General features: G+C 53.8%; 1 protein-coding gene across 1 annotated transcript; it reads left to right on the forward strand.

Annotated features, from left to right (window-relative positions):
* The first annotated feature begins 777 nt into the window (after window positions 1-777).
* On the forward strand, window positions 778-19,228 carry Gnb5 (G protein subunit beta 5). Its single transcript, XM_048332158.1, has 11 exons — window positions 778-1,001; window positions 4,540-4,676; window positions 6,675-6,716; window positions 7,683-7,759; window positions 10,919-11,051; window positions 11,680-11,823; window positions 15,033-15,124; window positions 16,170-16,218; window positions 17,313-17,409; window positions 18,097-18,263; window positions 18,921-19,228. The coding sequence occupies exons 1-11, from the start codon at window positions 890-892 to the stop codon at window positions 18,930-18,932; spliced, it is 1,062 nt and encodes a 353-aa protein (XP_048188115.1). The 5' UTR covers window positions 778-889; the 3' UTR covers window positions 18,933-19,228.
* The last annotated feature ends 1,060 nt before the right edge of the window (window positions 19,229-20,288 follow it).

Genomic DNA, 20,288 nt, shown 5'->3' on the forward strand with positions numbered 1-20,288 from the left:
TAAGAGACTTGCAAAGAAGCTGGGGGGGGGGGAGGTGGCCGGGGGGAGGGGGTACCTCCACAAGGCCCTGAGTCAGTCACGGACAGCTCTATTGGTTGATCCTTTCCGGGACCAAGTAATGAGCAAATTAATCTCCCAAAGTTCTCCTTGGGCCTATCCCTTCCGTGAGGGTTAGGAACTAAGATTAAATCCTAGCAGTTTATTTTTCAAAATACTCAGAATGGAAGTCCTCGCCAAAGGTGGCTATGCACCGAAACTGAGGCATTAGTCTGGGCTCAGGGGATTTGCAAAGCTCAGGGGGTGGGGGCTGTGTGACGCCCCTCACCTCGGTGGAAGGTGGTAAAGCAACTTTCCCCAAGAGCCCAGCCCCCGGGGAGGTGCCAGCCCAGCCCAGATCTCCACGACCAGGACAAGCCTGAGCCCCGCCCACCCCACATTGGTCCCCGAGCCACGGGTCCAAGGAGATGTTGGCAGGCTGCTGCCTTGTCCTGGGCCTTCCAAGATGACCTTAGGGAGAGTCTCGTCCATGACCTAATTAATGTCTCATTTAAACGGCCTGGGAACTGCGCGAGTGTATTTCGCGGCCTACATGATGCTAACGTCTGGATTCTGGACTTGTTACATGGGCCTGCCACGTTCCGCCCAGGTGCCAGGGCCCGGGAGACGGGCGGGGCGGGGGCGTGGTCAGTCTCCTAGGCCACGCCCATTCCCCTGCGTCACCGTGGGGGGCGTGGCCGGACTGTCACTCCGGGTCGTCGGCAGCTCTTGCTGCGCCCGCCGGGCTCGGTTCCGCGCCCGCCCGCCCCAGCCGCCCGGTTCCCGGCACCTCCCCCCCACCCTGCATCCCGGTTTCTGCGATCCTCTCCCTGCTGCTCCCTGGAACGTGAAGATGGCCACGGACGGGCTGCACGAGAACGAGACGCTGGCGTCGCTGAAGAGCGAGGCCGAGAGCCTCAAGGGCAAGCTGGAGGAGGAGCGGGCCAAGCTGCACGATGTGGAGCGTGAGTGGCGGGAAGCCGGGTGGGGGGGGGGGTCGGTCTCGGGGTGTGCGGGGCCGCGGAGCATCCCGAAGATGCGGGACCCCCTGCCCCGCGTGGGAGATACCGGGGCGCCGATGGGAGAGCAGCCGGGTCCTTGTGGGCGCGGCCTAGGACGAATGTGTCATCATCCCGGGGCGGTCTGTTCCCCCTCCCTGGGCAGTCTGTCCCCCCCCCTTGGGCGGTCTGTCCCCCCTCCCTGAGCAGTCTGCCCCCCCCCTCCTTGGACGAACTGTTCCCCCCCTCCCTTGGCGGTCTGACCCCCTCCTTGGGCGGTCTGTCCCCCCTCCCTGGATGGTCTGTCCCCCCATCCCTGGGTGATCTGTTCCCCCCTCCCTGGGCGATCTGTCCCCCACCTCCTTGGGCTATCTGTTCCCCCCCTCCTTGGGCAATCTGTTCCCCCTCTCCCTGGGCAGTCTGTCCCCCCCCTCCCTGGGCGGTCTGTCCCCCCTTCCAGGGGCGGCCTGTCCCCCATCCTGGGTGGTCTGTCTGTCTGTCCTGGGTTTTGCGTTTACCAGATGGAGACTGGCTGACCGCTTGCCGGGAGAGCAGCGGGGCCTGGGGGCTGGGGTGGAAAGCCGGGTGCAGGGAGCTGGCTGGGGGAAGGGCAGCCCCGGAGCTCAGCAGATGTGCCCCGTTTGGTGTCTGGGAGGCTGTTTGAGAAGCTTTGGGCCAGATCAGATGTCAGGTCGATTTAGATTATCCGCCAGCTCCATCCTTCCGAGCAGGCTGTGATGTCTGTCCACCCATCAGCTTGACCCTCCTCGCCATGGCTGGGTGGCCGCGGCCCCCCTGTGCCAAGCAAGGCCCCCAGCCCTCTGTACTCCTGAGCTTCTGTGCGAGGCACAATTACGCGTTTCATTTGGAAAAGGAGTAAATAGTGGGAAGGGGCCATTAGCATTTGATTCCTTTGAAAGGGGACCTGAATCCAGCATTCGCCTGTTTGTGTGACTTAAAAATGTATCTAGTTGTAATTAACCATAAACCTCAACCGAGTATTATTAAGCAAACCGGGAGTTGGCTGCCTTACATAACAAGAACAAGGGCAGGTGATTGGCAGCTGTGATATGCTTGCTCCGTGCCCCATCCGGGACCCAGACCCTGTGCTCCTTCCCCCCTCAGAGCCTGGGCATTTGCCCCATGACTACACGTGCTCGCCACAGCTCCTAAGGCAAGAAGAAAGAGCACTGTGGACACTACTAGTCTGTTTGCTTCCTTCTTATCAGGAAAGCAAAGTTTTCCCAGAACTTTCCCACGCCCAAGATTTGTGTTTGCGCTCTGTCAAGGCCAGGACCGCTCTGTCAAGGCCAGGACTGCTCATCGGTGCTGGGACCAGGATTGCCACCAGGCCGCGAGCGTGACCAGCTCTGACTGGGATGGGCCTCACCGGCCGAAGCCCACTGGGCTGTCCCTGGTCGGATCCTGACATTCCCACCCGCATCTTCCTTCTTTTCTGCCCTAAGCCGGAAGTTGCCTCAACCAATCAAAAGCCAGGGGGCAGATTTGTCCCTGCGAGAGAAGTGGATGCCATCTGCCAAGAGCACAGAACCCTCCTCAGCCATCCTCCCTCCCCCAGAGGGAGGGCCTGCCCCACCTGAGGGGTGAGATGCGCACCGTCAGGCGGTGCTGGGCCCTGTGTGCCCTCCAGCTTTCAGACCACATGTCTCCCCACCTTTCAGAACCCTGTTCCTTCAGTCCCTTGTCACCCACTGTCTTCCCACATGCCATTTCCTGACTGCCCAGCCAGACACCCTGCTGCCCCCCGCCTGAGAGAGGCCTGTGTCGTGACCTGTGCCCGGTAGAGGAGCGAATCCACTGGCAGAAATCTCTCCCCCTCCCCTCTTTTTGTGTGTGTGTGTGTGTGTGTGTGTGTGTGTGTGTGTGTCAGTCCTGGGGCTTGAACTCAGACCTTCACTCTCCCCCTTTGCTTTTTCACTTAAGGCTGCCGCTCTACCATGCCTCCACTTCTGGCTTTTTTTTTTTTTTTCTTTCTGGTTAAATGGAAATAAGAGGCTCACAGAGTTTTCTGCCCAGGCTAGTTTTGAGTCGTCATCCTCCTACCTCACCCTCCCGAGTAGCTAGGATTACAGGTGTGAGCCACTGGGATGGCGCTCAGGCCATTTATTCCTATTCAAGTAGCAAGCAAATGTATGAGCGACCTCAGCGGGAGGATTTCAGAGGGCACAGTTCCCAAGTGTTCCTTTGGTGCCTGGCTTGGTCATGGCCGCCTCCCCAGGAGAGGCGAGTGACTGACTTCCCCGACGTACCACAGCTGGTTTGCACCCAAGCTTTGACCTGAGCATCAGAGTCAGGATGCCCAACTCCAGCCCCGATGGTCAAGGAGCTCGAAGAAGGCAGCAGCCCTGACCTCCTGCTGCCTGCCTTGCAGCAGGGTGGCCGGACAGGTTGCTGTTCTGGTGGTAGAAACCGGCTGCTGTGAGCATTTCTTTGTCCTATCCTTGAGGGACGACCTGTGGATCTATCAGGTGAAGGAGACACCCGCATCACTTGAGACCCACACTCCCTCAAAAACAAACACAAAAAGGCATGCGGAGCACAGTGGGCTCTCGCTGAGATTTGCACTCGGGGAATTCTTGGTGCTTGGGGTTTGCAAGGTTTGGCGGATGGAAACAAGATGGAGTGGGCTGGCAGGGGATCCGCCTGTGCATGGCTGAGGCAGCGGCAACGTCAATTCACACAGGGAAGGCTTTGGTTTTAGTTAGGGGACCTTTTTTTTTTTTTTTTTTAAAGAAAAAGCCTGTAATCTGAGCTACTCAGGAGGCTGAGATCTGAGGATCGCGGTTCAAAGCCAGCCCAGACAGAAAAGTCTGTGAGACTCTTATCTCCATTCACCAGCAGAAAGCCAGAAGTGTTGTGGCTGGAGTAGTTGAGCCACCAGCCACCAGGCCTGTGCGGGGCACAGGAGACAGCTGGACCCCCCGCCTGCTGGGGGCGCTGTCAGGACAGTGTTTTTGTGTGCTTGTTTGTCTTTTCGTCTTTTCTTTCTGGTACTGGGGCATCGAACCCAGGACATTGCACTTGCTAGGCAAGTGCTTTGCCACTGGGCTATATCCCAGGCCGGGACAATGTTCTTAAAGTCAGCTTTCCTGGTGAGTAGAAAGTGGTAGAAACAAGGACAGAAGTCCCAGCCTGGCTCTTGGTGAGTTATGAACTTGGAGTCACTAGAGCCTCCGTGAGCCCCAGCCTGTCCCCTGTGGGGTGGAGACAGCGGCTCCCGCCAGCCGCCTGCCCTGTCCACCTCTCAGAGCCACAGGCTGCAAGTGGCAGAATTCCGTACCAGGTGGTCTTGGTAACCCTTTGCTCCGTGCATTAGGAAGTGCCTAAGGTCCTAAACACCGGCAGAGAATGCCTACGGGTCTAAGCGCGCCTAACTGACGCAATTGTCCAGATGCCCCTGGGCGCCTCCTGCTCCTCACTGGGCCTGCGTGGGGCTCACAGCCTAGGCCTGGGTGCAGGAACTGATGCAGCATGGTTCTTCCAGTGCACCAGGTGGCAGAGCGGGTGGAGGCCTTGGGCCAGTTTGTCATGAAGACCAGACGGACCCTCAAAGGCCACGGGAACAAAGTCCTGTGCATGGACTGGTGCAAGGATAAACGGAGGATCGTGAGCTCCTCACAGGTACAACCCACCTGCTCTGTAACCCGGGCACGTTCTGATTGACAGCTTCTTTATTTGGGGGTGGGGAGGTGGTACTGGAATTGGAACTCAAGGCTTCACTGAGCCACGCCCCCTCCTAGTTGAGCCACGCCCCTCCCACTTGAGCCACGCCCATTCACTAGGTCGCCTGTATAAATTGGATGGCAGGTACTCCCACCACGCCCAGATGGGATCTTGCTAACTCTCTTGCTAGGACTAACCTCAAACCACAGTCTTCGTGATCTCCACCTGACTCCTTGAGGTTATAGGCATAAGCCACCGTGCCTGGCTCAAAAATCATTTCTTCCGGAGCACCTTATTTGTGGTGAAACTTTGGAGTTTGTCAAGCGGGGTTAGCATTTGAGCCCAGCGCCTTGCCCGTGCTAGGCACTTGAGGACAAGGCGGTTAAGATCCCACCAACCATTGGGTGCCCGTGGCTCGCACTGGTAATCGCAGCTACTCAGGAGGCTGAGATCTGAGGATCACATTTCCAAGCCAGCCCATCCGAGAAAGTCTCCGTGAGACTCTTATCTCCATGTAACCACTCAAAAAAACTGGAAGTGGCGCTGTGGCTCAAGTGGTAAAGTGCTAACCTTGAGCACAGAGAGGCTCAAGGACAGCGCCCAGGCCCTGAGTTCAAGCCCCACAACCGCAAAAACAATGATTCCACCAACCTCCTTCCCCCAGTTTAAGAGTTTATTCGTTCTTAGCTGGGTACCAACCAGTGCCTCATACCTCTGATCCTAGTTACTCAGGAGGCTGAGATTCAGCGAACTCAGTTCAAATCCAACCCAAGCAGAAAATGCCATGAGATCCTTACATCCAACTAACCACCAAAATCCTGCAAGTGGCGCTGTGACGCAAGAGGCGGAGCACTAAGCTCGAGCAAAATTAAAAATAAAACCTCAGGGACAGCGCCCAGGCTATGAGTTCAATTCCCAGGACCAGCAAAAAAAAGGGGAGGGGGAGGCAAGCGTGTTCCATGCCTCCTCCTGTGCACCCCAGAGAAGTGACTAGAAGACTCTGGAACAGACTTTGACTCATCGCCAGCCTTTTCCCTTCAAAGCCGATGAGTCATCCTCGCAGAGTGGGCTTAGGGCTGTGGGTGGAAGCGCAGTGCCTGCAGGCTCGCCGGTGCGCGGGTGGAGGGCCACGTGTAGTGCCATGAGATGCCGGGGGGGGGGGGGGGGGGCGCGGGCGGGCGCTGAGGCGCAGGAAGCTGCTGCCCCTCCTGGGGCGCCAGGGCCGTTAGGCACACAGGGCCCGGGGTTCCAGGCCCCGAGCTGCTGCTCTGCTTCTCTGCACGACTTGCTTTAGTACCCCACGTGTGTCAAGTCTGGCTATGTAGTCAGAAATTAGCCCAGCCAAGCCCGGTCGTGACTCAGGCCTGTAATCCCAGCTCCTTGAGAGGCAGAGGTCGGGAGGACCGTGGTTCGAGACTAACTTGGGCAATACGATGGACGCAAGCCTGCCATCCCCGCTATGCAGGAGGCCGTAGACAAGAGGACTGTGGCCCAAGCAGGCCTCGGTCCCAAACGTGAGACCCCATCTAAAAAATAGAAGAAATAAAGGTAGAGCACCTGCCTAGCGACTCTGGAGCCCTGAGTTCAAACCCAAGGACCGTCAGGGGGAAAAAAGCAAACTCGGAAAATCTATTTAAAGTCAGCCCAGGCAGACACGCCCGAGAGACTCTCATTTCCAGCTAACCAGCAAAAAGCCGGAAGTGAGGGTGCGGCTCAAGGTGTAGCTCACCATCCTTCAGTAAAAAAAAAAATGCCAAGTGAGAGCACCAGGCTGTGAGTTCAAGCCCCAGTACTGCTCAGTAACGGCCCCTCAGTCTCCTTTCTCCAAGAATAGATGGGAGGGTGTTGCTCACCCAGGAACCCCGCCGCCCCTTCCCTTCCCTTGCCCTGCTGGGCACCGCAGCTCTCAGTGGGCACGGGTTCCAGCCTCTGAGCTGTGCTCTCTTCTCCCTGCAGGATGGGAAGGTGATCGTGTGGGATTCCTTCACCACGAACAAGGTGAGACTCCGCGCCCTCCTGTCCTGGACTCCAGAATCCCAGCCTAGTTTCCAGATGCTCTGCCCCAGCGCCCCTCAGGGCCCCTTGGAATCGGTCACCCAACTGCTAGGATGGGAAACCCCTCTACCCTCCAACCCCCAGGACCATTCATTCCTCCCTGGAGATGAAGTCTCCGCCCTGAGTAGTACCTGGGGCTACCGCAGAGGGCGCTCATTCACCACACTGCTTCTGAGCCATCACCAACAGTACCAGAATCTCCAGTCATCTCCCTTCTGTCTTTGCCAGGTCCCAGACAACTGCTGATATTAGCAAGGAGGGGCGGGTGGATGAGGCCCTGGGTTGAGCTGATCTGGTCTCTCATACTATGGGGTCCAAGCCCCTCCCAAGTCTATTCTGGGCATTCACCCCTGGAATTAGACCTAAGGAGAGACTCTCATGAGAGTCGGGAAGCTAGGTGTAGTGCATTCGCATGCCCGTCTCCCATTGCTTCTGTAATGGCGTATTGTGCAGCTAGGGATGACGGTGTTTATTCAGAAAGAAAGGCTTCTTTCTCTCTTAAAAAGAGACCAAGCCTGGCACGGGTTGGCTGGTACTTGTTGTCCTAACTTTAGCTCCAGTAATAAAGTTGCCGGCTGAGCAAGCAAGCACTAAATGGGAGGCCCCGAGTTCAAACCTCAGTGTTGATTGCAAAAAGAAACTATTAACTCACATTAAGAGAAAAGGAAAAATATATATAATATAATATATTATATATATATATATTTGCTAGTTGAGTGACATAGCGCTAGGTTGATAATGAGGGGCAGAGCCCCCTCTTCGGTCTAAAGCCCACCTTTACCCCCCCGCCCTTCCCTGGGGAGCTCTACCGCGGTGCATGGTTACTTGGGTGCTCTGACTTTGCACAAGTCAAGCGCTGGGACGCGGGTAGCAGTATCTGTGGCTCACGGGGACCGTGCTGTGTTGCAGGAACACGCCGTCACCATGCCCTGCACGTGGGTCATGGCGTGTGCGTACGCCCCGTCGGGATGCGCCATCGCCTGCGGGTAAGCTTCCCAGCCCTCCGCATCGTCGCAGAACCCCGCGAACACAGCTCACCTGCGTGTGGAACGAAGCGTCCGTCCCTTTCCGAGCCTCTTCTGTCATTATCCTCATGACAAACTGACTCTACTGTTCCGTCCCCGGCATTTCTTTTTTTTTTTTTTTTTTGGCCAGTCCTGGGCCTTGGACTCAGGGCCTGAGCACTGTCCCTGGCTTCTTCCCGCTCAAGGCTAGCACTCTGCCACTTGAGCCACAGCGCCGCTTCTGGCCATTTTCTGTATATGTGGTGCTGGGGAATCGAACCTAGGGCCTCGTGTATCCGAGGCAGGCACTGTTGCCACTAGGCTATATCCCCAGCCCCCCGGCATTTCTTATTATGCACATGCAAATAGTCCCAAATCCAGCCATTCTTTTTTTTTAAATTTCTTTATTGTCAAAGTGAAGTACAGAGGCGTTACAGGTTCACACGTAAGACAGTGAGTACATTTCTTATCCAACTTGTTACCTCCTCCCTCATCTCCCCCGTCCCCCATGAATCCAATAATTCTTTTTTTTGCCAGTCCTGGGGCTTGAACTCAGGGCCTGAGCACTGTCCCTGGCTTCTTTTTGCTCAAGGCTAGCACTTTGCCACTTGAGCCACAGCACCACTTCTGGCCATTTTCTATATATGTGGTGTTGGGGAATCGAACCCAGGGCTTCATGTATACGAGGCAAGCACTCTTGCCACTAGGCCATATTCCTAGCCCATGAATCCAACAATTCTTGACACCCAAAACACCTCTGGTCCCAAAGCCCTTCTCATACCAACACTCACCAATACCCACCACAACTTCAGTTCAACACTTAAAAGCAATATAATAGACGCCAAATTCATGATACTCTCCAGAACAGGTGACTGAAGATTCTTGTCCTAAACAACAATAAAAGAATAGGTTGGGCTGGGAATGTGGCCTAGTGGTAGAGTGCTTGCCTAGCATGCATGAAGCCCTGGGTTTGATTCCTCAGCACCACATACACAGAAAAAGCCCGAAGTGGCGCTGTGGCTCAAGAGGTAGAGTGCTAGCCTTGAGCAAAAAGAAGCCAGGGACAGTGCTCAGGCCCTGAGTCCAAGCCCTGGGACTGGCAAAAAAGAAAAGAAAAAAGAATAGGCTGATGTTCACTGCAGCATTGTTTACCATAGCCAAAACATGGAATCAACCCAAATGCCCCTCAGTGGACAAATGGATCAAGAAAATGTAGGATGTATACACAGTAGAATTCTACTTATCCATCAGAAAGAATGATATTGTACCATTCGTAAGGAAATTGAAAGACTTGGAAAAAACTATATTAAGCAAAGTAAGCCAGACCCAGAGAAACAGGTTACATTTGCGGTAACTAGAATGTGCCTACAAATCTTCAAGTAAACACACTGGATGATTAAAAAAAAAAAAAAAGAGGGCTGGGGATATGGCCTAGTGGCAAGAGTGCCTGCCTCATATACATGAGGCCCTGGGTTCAATTCCCCAGCACCACATACACAGAAACTGGCCAGAAGTGGCGCTGTGGCTCAAGTGGCAGAGTGCTAGCCTTGAGCAAAAAGAAGCCAGGGACAGTGCTCAGGCCCTGAGTCCAAGCCCCAGGACTGGCCAAAAAAAAAAAAAAGAAGAATACACTGGGACATAATAAATTATATAGGTCTGTAGACATTCACACAGTGAAACCAAAGGAGAATATATTCATAGGAATGATCACAAAGGCTCAATACCTATGTGCATATAATCACATAAAATAATAGTTTATGAAATGAGCTCCAAGAAATGGAAACAAGAGATTTTTGTTGTTGGTGTTGTTGTGGGGTTTTTTTCAGTCTTTTCCTTTTGTCATGTTTGTTAGTTCATTTGTCTTTTGGGGGGGCAATAGGGGGAACATAGAAATGGAGGGACAAAGGGTGAACAAATACAGCAGTGATACTCACTAGACACTATGTAAAAAATGAACCATACAACTTGTGGGTAAGGATGGAAGGGAAAAACTGGGAGAGAACAAGGGAAGGGGTGACATGGTTCAAAAAGAAATGTACTCTTTGGGGCTGGGGATATGGCCTAGTGGCAAGAGCACTTGCCTCTTATACATGAAGCCCTCGGTTCAATTCCCCAGCACCACATATATAGAAAATGGCCAGAAGTGGCGCTACAGCTCAAGTGGCAGAGTGCTAGCCTTGAGCAAAAAGAAGCCAGGGACAGTGCTCAGGCCCTGAGTCCAAGGCCCAGGACTGGCAAAAAAAAAAAAAAAAAAAAAAAGAAATGTACTCTTTGCCCGATTTATATAACTGTAACCCCCTTGCTTGGTACATTACCTCTACAATAACAATAAAATACTTGTTATATATATTTGAAAGTAAGGGTGGTGGCTCACACCAGTAATCCTAGCAATTCAGGAATCTGAGATTGGAAGGATTCTGGTTTGAAGCCAGCCTAGGCCAAAAATATAATGAAAGTCTACAAGAGACCTTCTCAACCAACAAAAGGCAGGGTGTAGTGGCACCTGCCTGTCATCCCAGTATAAGGAAAGTGTAACTAGAGGATCATAGTCCAGACTGACTCAGGCAAAAAGTAAGACCCTACTTGTTCTAAGAGAACAAAAGCAAAAGGGGATGGGAGGTGTGGCTTGGGTGGTAAAGCACCTGCCAAGCAAGTACAAGGCTCTTGAGTTCAAACTCCAGTACCACTAAAAAAATAATAAAAATAAAAGGATTATGCTTTTAGATTTAAAGAAGGACACAACAACGCAAGGTGTGAGCCTTCATCGGACCCCAGATCCTGAGGACAATTGAAGATTGAATGTGGGTGGGCCTATCACAGGATATGGAAAGTTTGTTCATTTTCTCAGACGTGATAAAATCCAGTAGACAGATAGGAGAATGTTCTTACTTTCGGGAGAGAGAAGTGTGCAGGCCAATGTAGTTCGAAGCTAAGTTCCAGATTTGCTCCCACAGCTGTGACAAAATGGAACTCAGAAGGAATCTGCCAGTCATTTCTGGCGGGGGGTGGGGTGGGGGTTGTTTCCATTTTACTTTGGTGTCGGGAATCTTCCAGGTAAACGCTGACGGGGATGGGGGGTGGATTCCCTGTAGAGGGATGCGAAGCCACCCGGCTGAACCCCACGCTCTCCTTCCCCCGCAGGGGACTAGACAACAAGTGTTCCGTGTACCCGCTGACGTTTGACAAAAACGAGAACATGGCTGCCAAGAAGAAGTCGGTTGCGATGCACACCAACTACCTATCAGCCTGCAGCTTCACCAACTCCGACATGCAGGTACACAAGCCCCCTGAGAGGAGCCGCCCGGGGCTCTTCCACGGAGCTGGGGCGCGCTACCACTTGAGCCATAGCTCCACTTGTGGCTTTTGGGGGTGGCTAATTGGAGATAAGAGGCTCATGGACTTTCCCTTGCCCTGGCTGGCTTCAAACCACGATCCTCAGCTCTCAGCCTCCTGAGTAGCTGGGATGACAGGAGTGAGCCACCAAGCCTTTCATCTCCAAAGGTTTTTGGGGGGGGGGGTCCCCAGGCAGTTCTTGCTGAGATGGCCAGTAGGGTTGTTTTTCTTTGATCTTGGGGCGGTATAACACAGTGACGAGAAGGGGCGCCCGGTCCTAGGATTATTTGTCTCAAGACATAGCGAGTTATGTTCAGCCCTGTTTTTTGGGTGCACATGAATATCTCGTTTTGTTATTTTACTCACTTGTCATTTCGTGATTTTTTTTTTTAATCATTCCTCTCTCTTTGTGTGATTTCGCTTCGTGTGTGAATGTGCACGTGGCTTCCTGAGCTTGGCCTGCGCGGTCGTGTGAGCTGGGGAAAGTTCTATGCAACAGATGTTCACAGAACGCGGCCTGTGAGCCTGCGGTGACCGCCCGCCCGCCCGCCCGCCCCTCTTCCCCGCAGATCCTCACGGCCAGCGGCGATGGGACTTGCGCCCTGTGGGACGTGGAGAGCGGGCAGCTTCTGCAGAGCTTCCACGGGCACGCGGCGGACGTCCTGTGTCTGGATCTCGCCCCCTCCGAAACCGGGAACACCTTCGTGTCCGGGGTAAAGACCCAGGGAAACCCTCGAGGGCCCCTGTGTCCACGGGGAAACCCATGGTTCCTCTGTGGGCCTTAGATGGCCCCCACCCCCAACTCCAGAGGCAGTGGCTCCCGGTCCCCTTCTGTTAAGCCACGGCCTACACAGGGATCTGGAATGTTCTCCGGGGTGAGTGCTCCAACTCAAGGTGCAAACTGCCACATTGTATTTGACATCCATACGTGCCGAGTTCACGCGTGAGAGCTGTAGAAAAGAGCCACGGCCGTGAGTGGCATTGGGGTGAGCCCAGAATGGCCTCTGCCTTCTGCGTGGGCTTCCCCCGTGTCTATCCTGCTTAACTGTGCTGAGGACTTTCCTTTGGGGGGGAGGGTGGGCTGGTGGTTGTGGCAGTACTGGGCCTTGAACTCAAGGCCTCTAGCTCTCACTTGAGGGGTTTTTGTTTGTTTGTTTTGTTTTTGCTTCCACCTCTTGAGCCACACCTCCGTGTTTGACTTTTGGGTTGTTAATTGGAGATCAGCATCTCTCAAATTTGTCTGCCTCAGCCGGCCTTGAAATGTGATCCTCAGACCTCAGCATCCTGAGTAGCCAGGGTTACAGGCGTGAGCCACCAGCGCCAACCTTACACTCTATTTTAAAACCAGTCACTAAGGGTTGGGGATATGGCCTAGTGGCAAGAGTGCTTGACTCATATACATGAAGCCCTGGGTTCGATTCCCCAGCACCACATATATAGAAAATAGAAGTGGCGCCATGGCTCAGGTGGCAGAGTGCTAGCCTTGAGCAAAAAGAAGCCAGGGACAGTGCTCAGGCCCTGAGGCAAGCTCCAGGACTGGCAAAAAAACAAAAACAAAAACTAGTCACTTGTCACTGTTGATTATATTGTTATCTTTTAAGGCACTGAACACCATTCAGTTTAGTGCCCAGGAAAGACTGGGGGGGGCACTCCCAAGTTCCTTGTCCGGGGACATGCTTGGGGTGCCACACCCACAGCAGGCCTTCCTGAGATGCACCCCCTTCATCCCACCCTTTACCCTGCCTTAAAGCCAACCACCTGGACACAGTCTTGATGAGACATTGTGTCTTCCGCTTGACTATTAATACATTTTATCACCCAAAAGGCATGGACAGGCCTAGGAGCAGGTGAAAGCAAAAGTGTGGCCGGGGACTGGTGGTTCACACCTATAATTGCAGCTACTCAGGAGGCTGAGATGTGAGCATCATGGTTTGAAGCCAACCAGGGCAGGAAAGTATGCGAGACTTTTATCTCCAATGAACCACCAGAAAACCAGAAGTGGAATTGGGGCTCAAAAGTGGTAGAGTACTGGGATCCCTGGCAGTAAAGGAAATGCGAATAAAAACAACCCTGAGATACCACCTCACCCCAGTTAGAATGGCCTATACTCTGAACTCAGGCAACAACAAATGCTGGAGGGGACGCGGGGAAAGAGGAACCCTTCTCCACTGTTGGTGGGAGTGCAAATTAGTACAACCACTTTGGAGAACAATATGGAGGTTTCTCAAAAAGTTCAACATAGACCTACCCTATGACCCAGCCATACCACTCCTAGGCATCTATCCTGAACAACAGGTCTCAGGATACCATAAAGACATCTGCACATCCATGTTTATTGCTGCACAATTCACAATAGCCAAAATATGGAAACATGGGCTGGGAATATGGCCTAGTGGCAAGAATGCTTGCCTCGTATACATGAAGCCCTGGGTTCGATTCCCCAGTACCACATATGTAGAAAACGGCCACAAGTGGCACTGTGGCTCAAGTGGCAGAGTGCTAGCCTTGAGCAAAAACAAGCCAGGGACAGTGCTCAGGCCCTGAGTACAAGGCCCAGGACTGGCTAAAAAAAAAAAAAAGCAAAAACCCAAAATATGGAAACAACCCAGATGCCCCACTACAGATGAATGGATTTTTAAAAATGTGGTACCTATACACAATGGAATACTACATAGCGATTAGAAATGATAAAATATTGGTATTTGCAGGGAAATGGTCAGAACTTGAACAAATAATGTTGAGTGAGACAAGCCTAGAACACAGAGAACAAAGGGGCATGGTTAGGGAGGGAGGAGGACAGTAGAGACCAGGTCTGCAAAACAACAAACTTCTTTTTTTTTTTTTTTTTTTTTTTTGGCCAGTCCTGGGGCTTGGACTCAGGGCCTGAGCACTGTCCCTGGCTTCTTCCCGCTCAAGGCTAGCACTCTGCCACTTGAGCCACAGCGCCACTTCTGGCCGTTTTCTGTGTATGTGGTGCTGGGGAATTGAACCCAGGGCCTCATGTATACGAGGCAAGCACTCTTGCCACTAGGCCATATCCCCAGCCCCAACAACAAACTTCTTTTCAAATGGTATTTCCACATGTTTTGGTCAGCGACTTTACATTCTGTATCTAAAACCAAACAACTACTAAACATAAAAAGGTCTAGAATAGACCTATCAGTGGCTCATAGCTCAACAGCTATGTACACATGATCATATAAGATGAGAAGATGCAAAAACAACTCCAAGAGAAGGACACAGGAGGATTCTACTGTTGACGTCTTTAAAGTTCTAGGTGAATTTCCTGTGGCATACCCTACGTGGTTACTGTATATGGTTTTGGTACACTGGGTATTGTATATATGCCTACCTGATCTAGGAAAGGGAAAGAAAAATGAGGGTATAAGATATCACAAGAAATGTATTCACTGCCTTATTATGGAACTGTACTCCCTTTGCACAACACTTTGTCAGTAAAATTTAATTTTAAAAAAAAGTGGTAGAGTGCTGGGCCTGAGCAAAAAAGTTCAGGGACAGTACCCAGGCCATGAGTTCAAGCCCCACAACCAACAAGAAGGAAGGAAGGAAGGGAGGGAGGGAGGGAGGAAGGGAGGAAGGAAGGAAGGAAGGAAGGAAGGAAGGAAGGAAGGAAGGAAGGAAGGAAGGAAGGAAGGAAGGAAGGAAGGAAGGAAGAAAAAAGGAAGGAGGGAAGAGAGAGGGAGGGAGGGAGGGAGGGAGGGAGGGAGGGAGGGAGGGAGGGAGGGAGGGGAAAGTGCTAAAAGGAGAGCTGGCATTTCGGACGCTCCCTCTCAGCCCACGAGTGGGTTCCAGCTTCATGACGGATGGGTGGGGCTGGTCCCCCGGGAGTGTGTGTGGGGACTCAGGCCTCGCCCGTAGCCAGTCCTTGCGGTGACTGTGACACTGGGACCTTCCCTTGCAGGGATGCGACAAGAAAGCCATGGTGTGGGACATGCGCTCGGGCCAGTGCGTGCAGGCCTTCGAGACGCACGAGTCTGACGTCAACAGCGTCCGGTCAGTGAGTAGTTGGTCCGGGCAGCTTCCCCGTCCCGCCAGCTTTCCCCGGGTGGGGGAGGGGAGAGGGGAGGGAGGGCCCTCAGCCCTGGAACCCACGCGGGCCTGCAGGCTCCAGATTCACGCTGAAGAGACAACGGATGCGCTCTCAACGTGTCCCCCGCAGCCAACGAGTCGTTACCGAGCGTGGGTTTGCCTGACGTTGTTCTCAGAACTGAGATGACGCGGGGTGAGCGCGCAGACGCTGCCTCTCGTGGCCCAGAGAAAGCCAGCTAGGTAAAACACAGATAGACAAATGCGCCCATCGTTTGAGCTGCTGCTAAGGGCCACCGATGAAGGGAACGAAGATCAGAGGGGCTGCCTGAGACGGTGGCGTTTACATGGAAGCCAAAGTAATCCTGGCTACTCAGGAGGCTGAGATCTGAGGGTCACAGTTCAAAGCCAGCCCAGGCAGGAAAGTCATCAGACTCTTCTTTCCAATTAGCCAGGAAAAAGCCAGAAATGTGGGTGTGGCTCGGGTGGCCAAGCAAGAGTGCAGGGGAGAGCTGGGTGTTGGTGGCTCACGCCTGTAATCCTAGCCACTCAGGAAGCTGAGATCTGAGGTTCAAAGCCAGCCCAGGCAGGAAAGTCTGCGAGACTCTTGTTTCCAATGAACCACCAGAAAACTGGAAGTGGAGCTGTGGCGCCAAGTGGTAGAGCACTAGCCTTGAGCAAAAAAGCTTGGGGACAGTGTCCAGGCCCTGAGTTCAAGCCCCACAACTGACAAAAGAAAAAATAAATAGAGTGCAGGGGCCCTGAGTTCAAGCCCAAAGACAGACCGGGGGAAAAAGAAAAGTCCCATTTTCTGCTCAGCAACACGACAAGGCTGGAACCAGTGCCCCATCTCCTGGCCCTGCCCTTGGAGCCTCCCCTCCAGCCTCTGCCTGTCCCAGTGTTTCTGGAACTGGGGGTTGTGATGCGAGGGCATAGTGGGGGGCCGGCTTCCCAGGGCTCCGGTGGCACTGAGAAGGGCCACCCCGCCTGACGCGTCTCCCCAACTCTCCAGGTACTACCCCAGCGGAGACGCCTTCGCCTCGGGCTCCGACGACGCCACGGTACGTGTCTAAGTTACGGGAGCTTTAGCTATGCCGGCAAGGCAGGTGCTAACTTCATTTTATTCTTTTCAATTAATTGTTTCCTAGTGGTTACAGGAGTCATAGCTACTAACTGTAGACAATCAGGTTGTCAATTAAATGACTTCTCATTTCCCTGCCCAAGAAAGGTCATGGTTGAACGAAAGCTTGTCTTTTAGCCAAGTGCTGGTGGCTCATGGCTGTCATCCTAGCTACTCAGGAGGCTGAGATGAGGATCACGGGTTCAAAGCCAGCCTGGGCAGAAAAGTCTGTGAGACTCTTATCTCCAGTTAATCAAAAAGCCGGAAGAGTTGCTGTGGCTTAAGTGGTAGAGCACCAACCTTGAGCAGAAAAGTAAGGGACAGCATTTAGGCTCTGAGTTCAAGCCCCACAACTGACAAAAGAAAAAAGAATATGAGCAAATGCTTATAATGTTAATAGAAATAATAATGAAACATATACCCCACTTCCATACACACATCAGACAGACGTTAGACTGAAGGACACAGCCCAAACATTAGGAAACGCCTACGGGACTTGAGGTGACTTTTTTTCCCCTTAAGTTTTTGTTGATTTCAGGGCTTGAACTCGGGGCCTGAACACTGTCCCTGAGCTTTTCAACTCAAGGCTAGCGCTCTACCACTTGAGCCACAGTGCCACTTCCGGTTTTCTGGAGATAAGAGTCTCGCAGAGTTTCCTGCCCAGGCTGGCTTTGAACCTTGAACCTCAGATCTCAGCCTCCTGAGTAGGCAGGGATCCAGGGATGAGCCCCAGCACCTGGCTGGAGAGACTTGCATTTCTGCATTTTCCACAGTGACCATGACCTTCACAGGGGAGGGGAGGGGAGGGGAGGGGAGGGGAGGGGAGGGAGGGCAGTTTACTTTTTCTTTTGTACCTGAAGACTCTTTCAGAGTCTTGGCCTTCCTTCGAGTCCCCACGGATCCACGGAGATGAACGGGAGCAGGGACGGGAGGATGGAGTGACAGGAGAGAAAACCAGCGAGATTTCCTCCAGGTCCCCCCAAAGCACAGGGGCTCGGGGGTAACTGCCCCTCTGTGTGTTTCTTTGCGCCCCAGTGTCGCCTGTACGACCTGCGTGCAGACAGGGAGGTGGCCATCTACTCCAAGGAGAGCATCATATTCGGAGCGTCCAGCGTGGACTTCTCCCTCAGTGGTAAGATTTCTTCCAGAAACTTCCCCAGCACTGTGAGACAGGACCTGAGGGGAATCCGCTGTCTGAACTTCCAGTGGGCAAAACCACGCAGGCCTGGTTTGCCTCCCCGCCCCCACTCCTGGCCCACTCACAGTGGGGAAATGAAGGCCTTGCGCTGTCCTTCAAGGCCAGGCCGGGCCAGGAGGTCATGGCCACCGAGCCTCCCTTCCCCCCATCACCAAAGGGGTGGCCTGGGGCTCCTGCTCCTCTGCCCACGGCTTGGGGGGGCTGCGGTGAACGCCAGGACAGGCCGAGGGGGGCTTGGTCACTGCCCTGAGTCTTTGCCCGGCTGCCTCTCAGCCTGTCTGCGCGGCCGGGCGGCCCGCCATGTCACCTCGGTACAAGGTCGCCACTGAAGGGCTGGCCAATGGCGCAGCTGCTCCCTGAGCACCCCTAGGCCTTTCCATCATGGCTCCCCCTGCCCCTCCCCCCTCTGAATTCCAAGAGGGGCGCCATGCCGGCCACACAGTGGGGCTACTGGCTGTTGATGAGTGGATGAGCTGGTGGGTGAGTCTTGGGGGGGTGGGAAGAAGGAAGGAAGAAGGAAGGGAGGAAGGAAGGAAGGAAGAAGGAAGGGAGGAAGGGAAGGAGGGAGGAAGGGAGGGAGGGAGGGGTGGCGCATTTAGTAACGGCCTGTGGCGGCCGCAGGTCGCCTGCTCTTCGCGGGCTACAACGACTACACCATCAACGTGTGGGACGTGCTCAAGGGCTCGCGCGTCTCCATCCTGTTCGGCCACGAGAACCGAGTGAGCACGCTCCGGGTGTCGCCAGACGGGACCGCTTTCTGCTCGGGATCCTGGGATCATACCCTGAGGGTGAGACAGATGTTTCTAGAGGTTTCTTCTCCCCGGATGCTCTGTGTTGTCCTGAGACCTGGGTGTCTCCGGGAACAGTGGATGCGCGGCTGTTTGCAGAGTTCCCGAGACTGAGGAGAAAGGGCTCTGTGAATGCACGCGGTGGGCCTGGGCGTGCTGCGCGTGTCAGGGAGGGGCCAGGCAAGCAGCGTGCGTGCCTGTGTGCGCGTGTGCACATGCGTGTGTGTGTGTGTGTGTGGATGTGTTGGTTCTCACTGTACACCAGACCCTGCGGAGGCCATCGGCACCTGGGCGGTGATTAGCAAGGGAGGGAGGAGGTGTGTCTGCGCATGCCCCAAACACACATGTGAATAGACACGCGAGTGTGGCCAGGCGTGCGTACCTCACCCCCGTCATCCTAGCTACTCAGGAGGCTGAGGGCTGACGATGGGAATCTGAAGCCAGCCAGGGCAGGAAGGTCCATGACACATTCGTCTCTACTTATCCAGCACAAATCTGGACGCGGTGCCCTGGCTCAAGTGGTAGAGCACCGGCCTTGAGCAAAACAAACAAACCTCAGGGCCAGCGCCCGGGCCCCAGCACCCTCAAAAAAACACTCCAGCCTTCCTGGTTGCTGACTGCTGGGGGACTGCAAAAATGATCTTTGTGTCTTCACAGGTGTGGGCTTAATCACGGCGCACAGACACACGGGCGGACAGACACGCCGACTCGTCACCTGTAAATAGGTCTGGCTTCCGCAGGGATGTACGCTTCCTTGCCATTTTAGGGAGCAGCCCCGTAGCTCAACACCCCAAGTACCCTGAGGACTCTGTGTTAGCCGCCAGCACTACAGGAATGCCTTCCGGGGCAGGAGTTTCACTTGGAATTCTTTGTAAGGTTTGTTTTTAAGGTTATTCTGAAGTATTAGTCTCAACTCATCCTGCTACGGGCCGAACTCGGTATTGAAAATATTCCATCCAGCGGCCGCCACCGGGGCTCACACCTGTAATCCTAGCGACTCAGGAAGCCGAGGTCTAAGGACCACGGTTCAAAGCTAGCTCGGGCAGGAAGGTCCGTGAGACTGTTAACTCTGATTAACCACCCAAACAGACTGAAGCAGAGCTGTGGCTCACAGTAGTCGAGTACTAGGAAAGCTTAGGGACAGCACCCAGGCCCTGAGTTCAAGCCCCAGGACTGGCACCCAAACCAAACATTTGTATTGTAAAGTTTATCTTCTTCAGCCTCCTGCTGAGTTTTTTCTGCGTGTGTGAATTATCCTAGATGAAGCAGAAGGTGAAACGGGCAGGCTGTCTGGTAGCCCCTGGGGCTGAGCAGAGCCCCCTCGTGGGGGGCTGAGTGCTCTTTGGGGCTCGCGTGCTTCTGAGAGCCGCCAGCCGATGGTAACAAACCGAGAGGCGCGGGATTAGAAACACCGGAGCTAGAGCTATGGAAACCCCGCGTGCGCGCTTGGCCCTGCATTTGTACGTTACAGAGAGGAGCTTGATGTGTAGGACTTGAATAGAATGTCTTTGTTATCAAAAGAAAACTTTGTCTTTATTTGAAACTCACCAGTTCCTTCTGGAAAATGCCAGAATGGATTTGTTTTTTTAACAGAGCCCCTCTGTTCCTGGGTCTATTCTTTCTTTCTGTCTCCTTCTTTGTATTTTTTTTTTTTTAGAAGTATAGAGGTAGTGTGTGAGTGTGTGTGTGAGTGTGAATATGTGTGTGCGTGTGCACACCTGCCAAGCAAGCAGGAGGCACTGAGTTCAAACCCCAGTAGTGCCACCAAATAAATAAAATAAATAAATAAATAAAAGGTGTAGGGGGGGGCCAAGCACCCCAAAAGACCCTAACTGCAGGTGAGTGGAGGAAGAAACTCAGCAATCCCGTCCCTGTCAGCGCCCAGCGCCCCGCTTCCCCGCACCCCTGGCCGGTCAGTTCTCTTTTTGCTTCCCCAGTCAATGCATCCCTGCGCGAGGCTCTCCGCGGGGTGGACTCGGGTGGACTCTCGGAGGGACGGGGGCTCCCCTCCCTCGAACCCGTAAC

The sequence above is a fragment of the Perognathus longimembris genome, chromosome 23, assembly GCF_023159225.1.
Source record: "Perognathus longimembris pacificus isolate PPM17 chromosome 23, ASM2315922v1, whole genome shotgun sequence".
Lineage (NCBI taxonomy): Eukaryota > Metazoa > Chordata > Mammalia > Rodentia > Heteromyidae > Perognathus > Perognathus longimembris.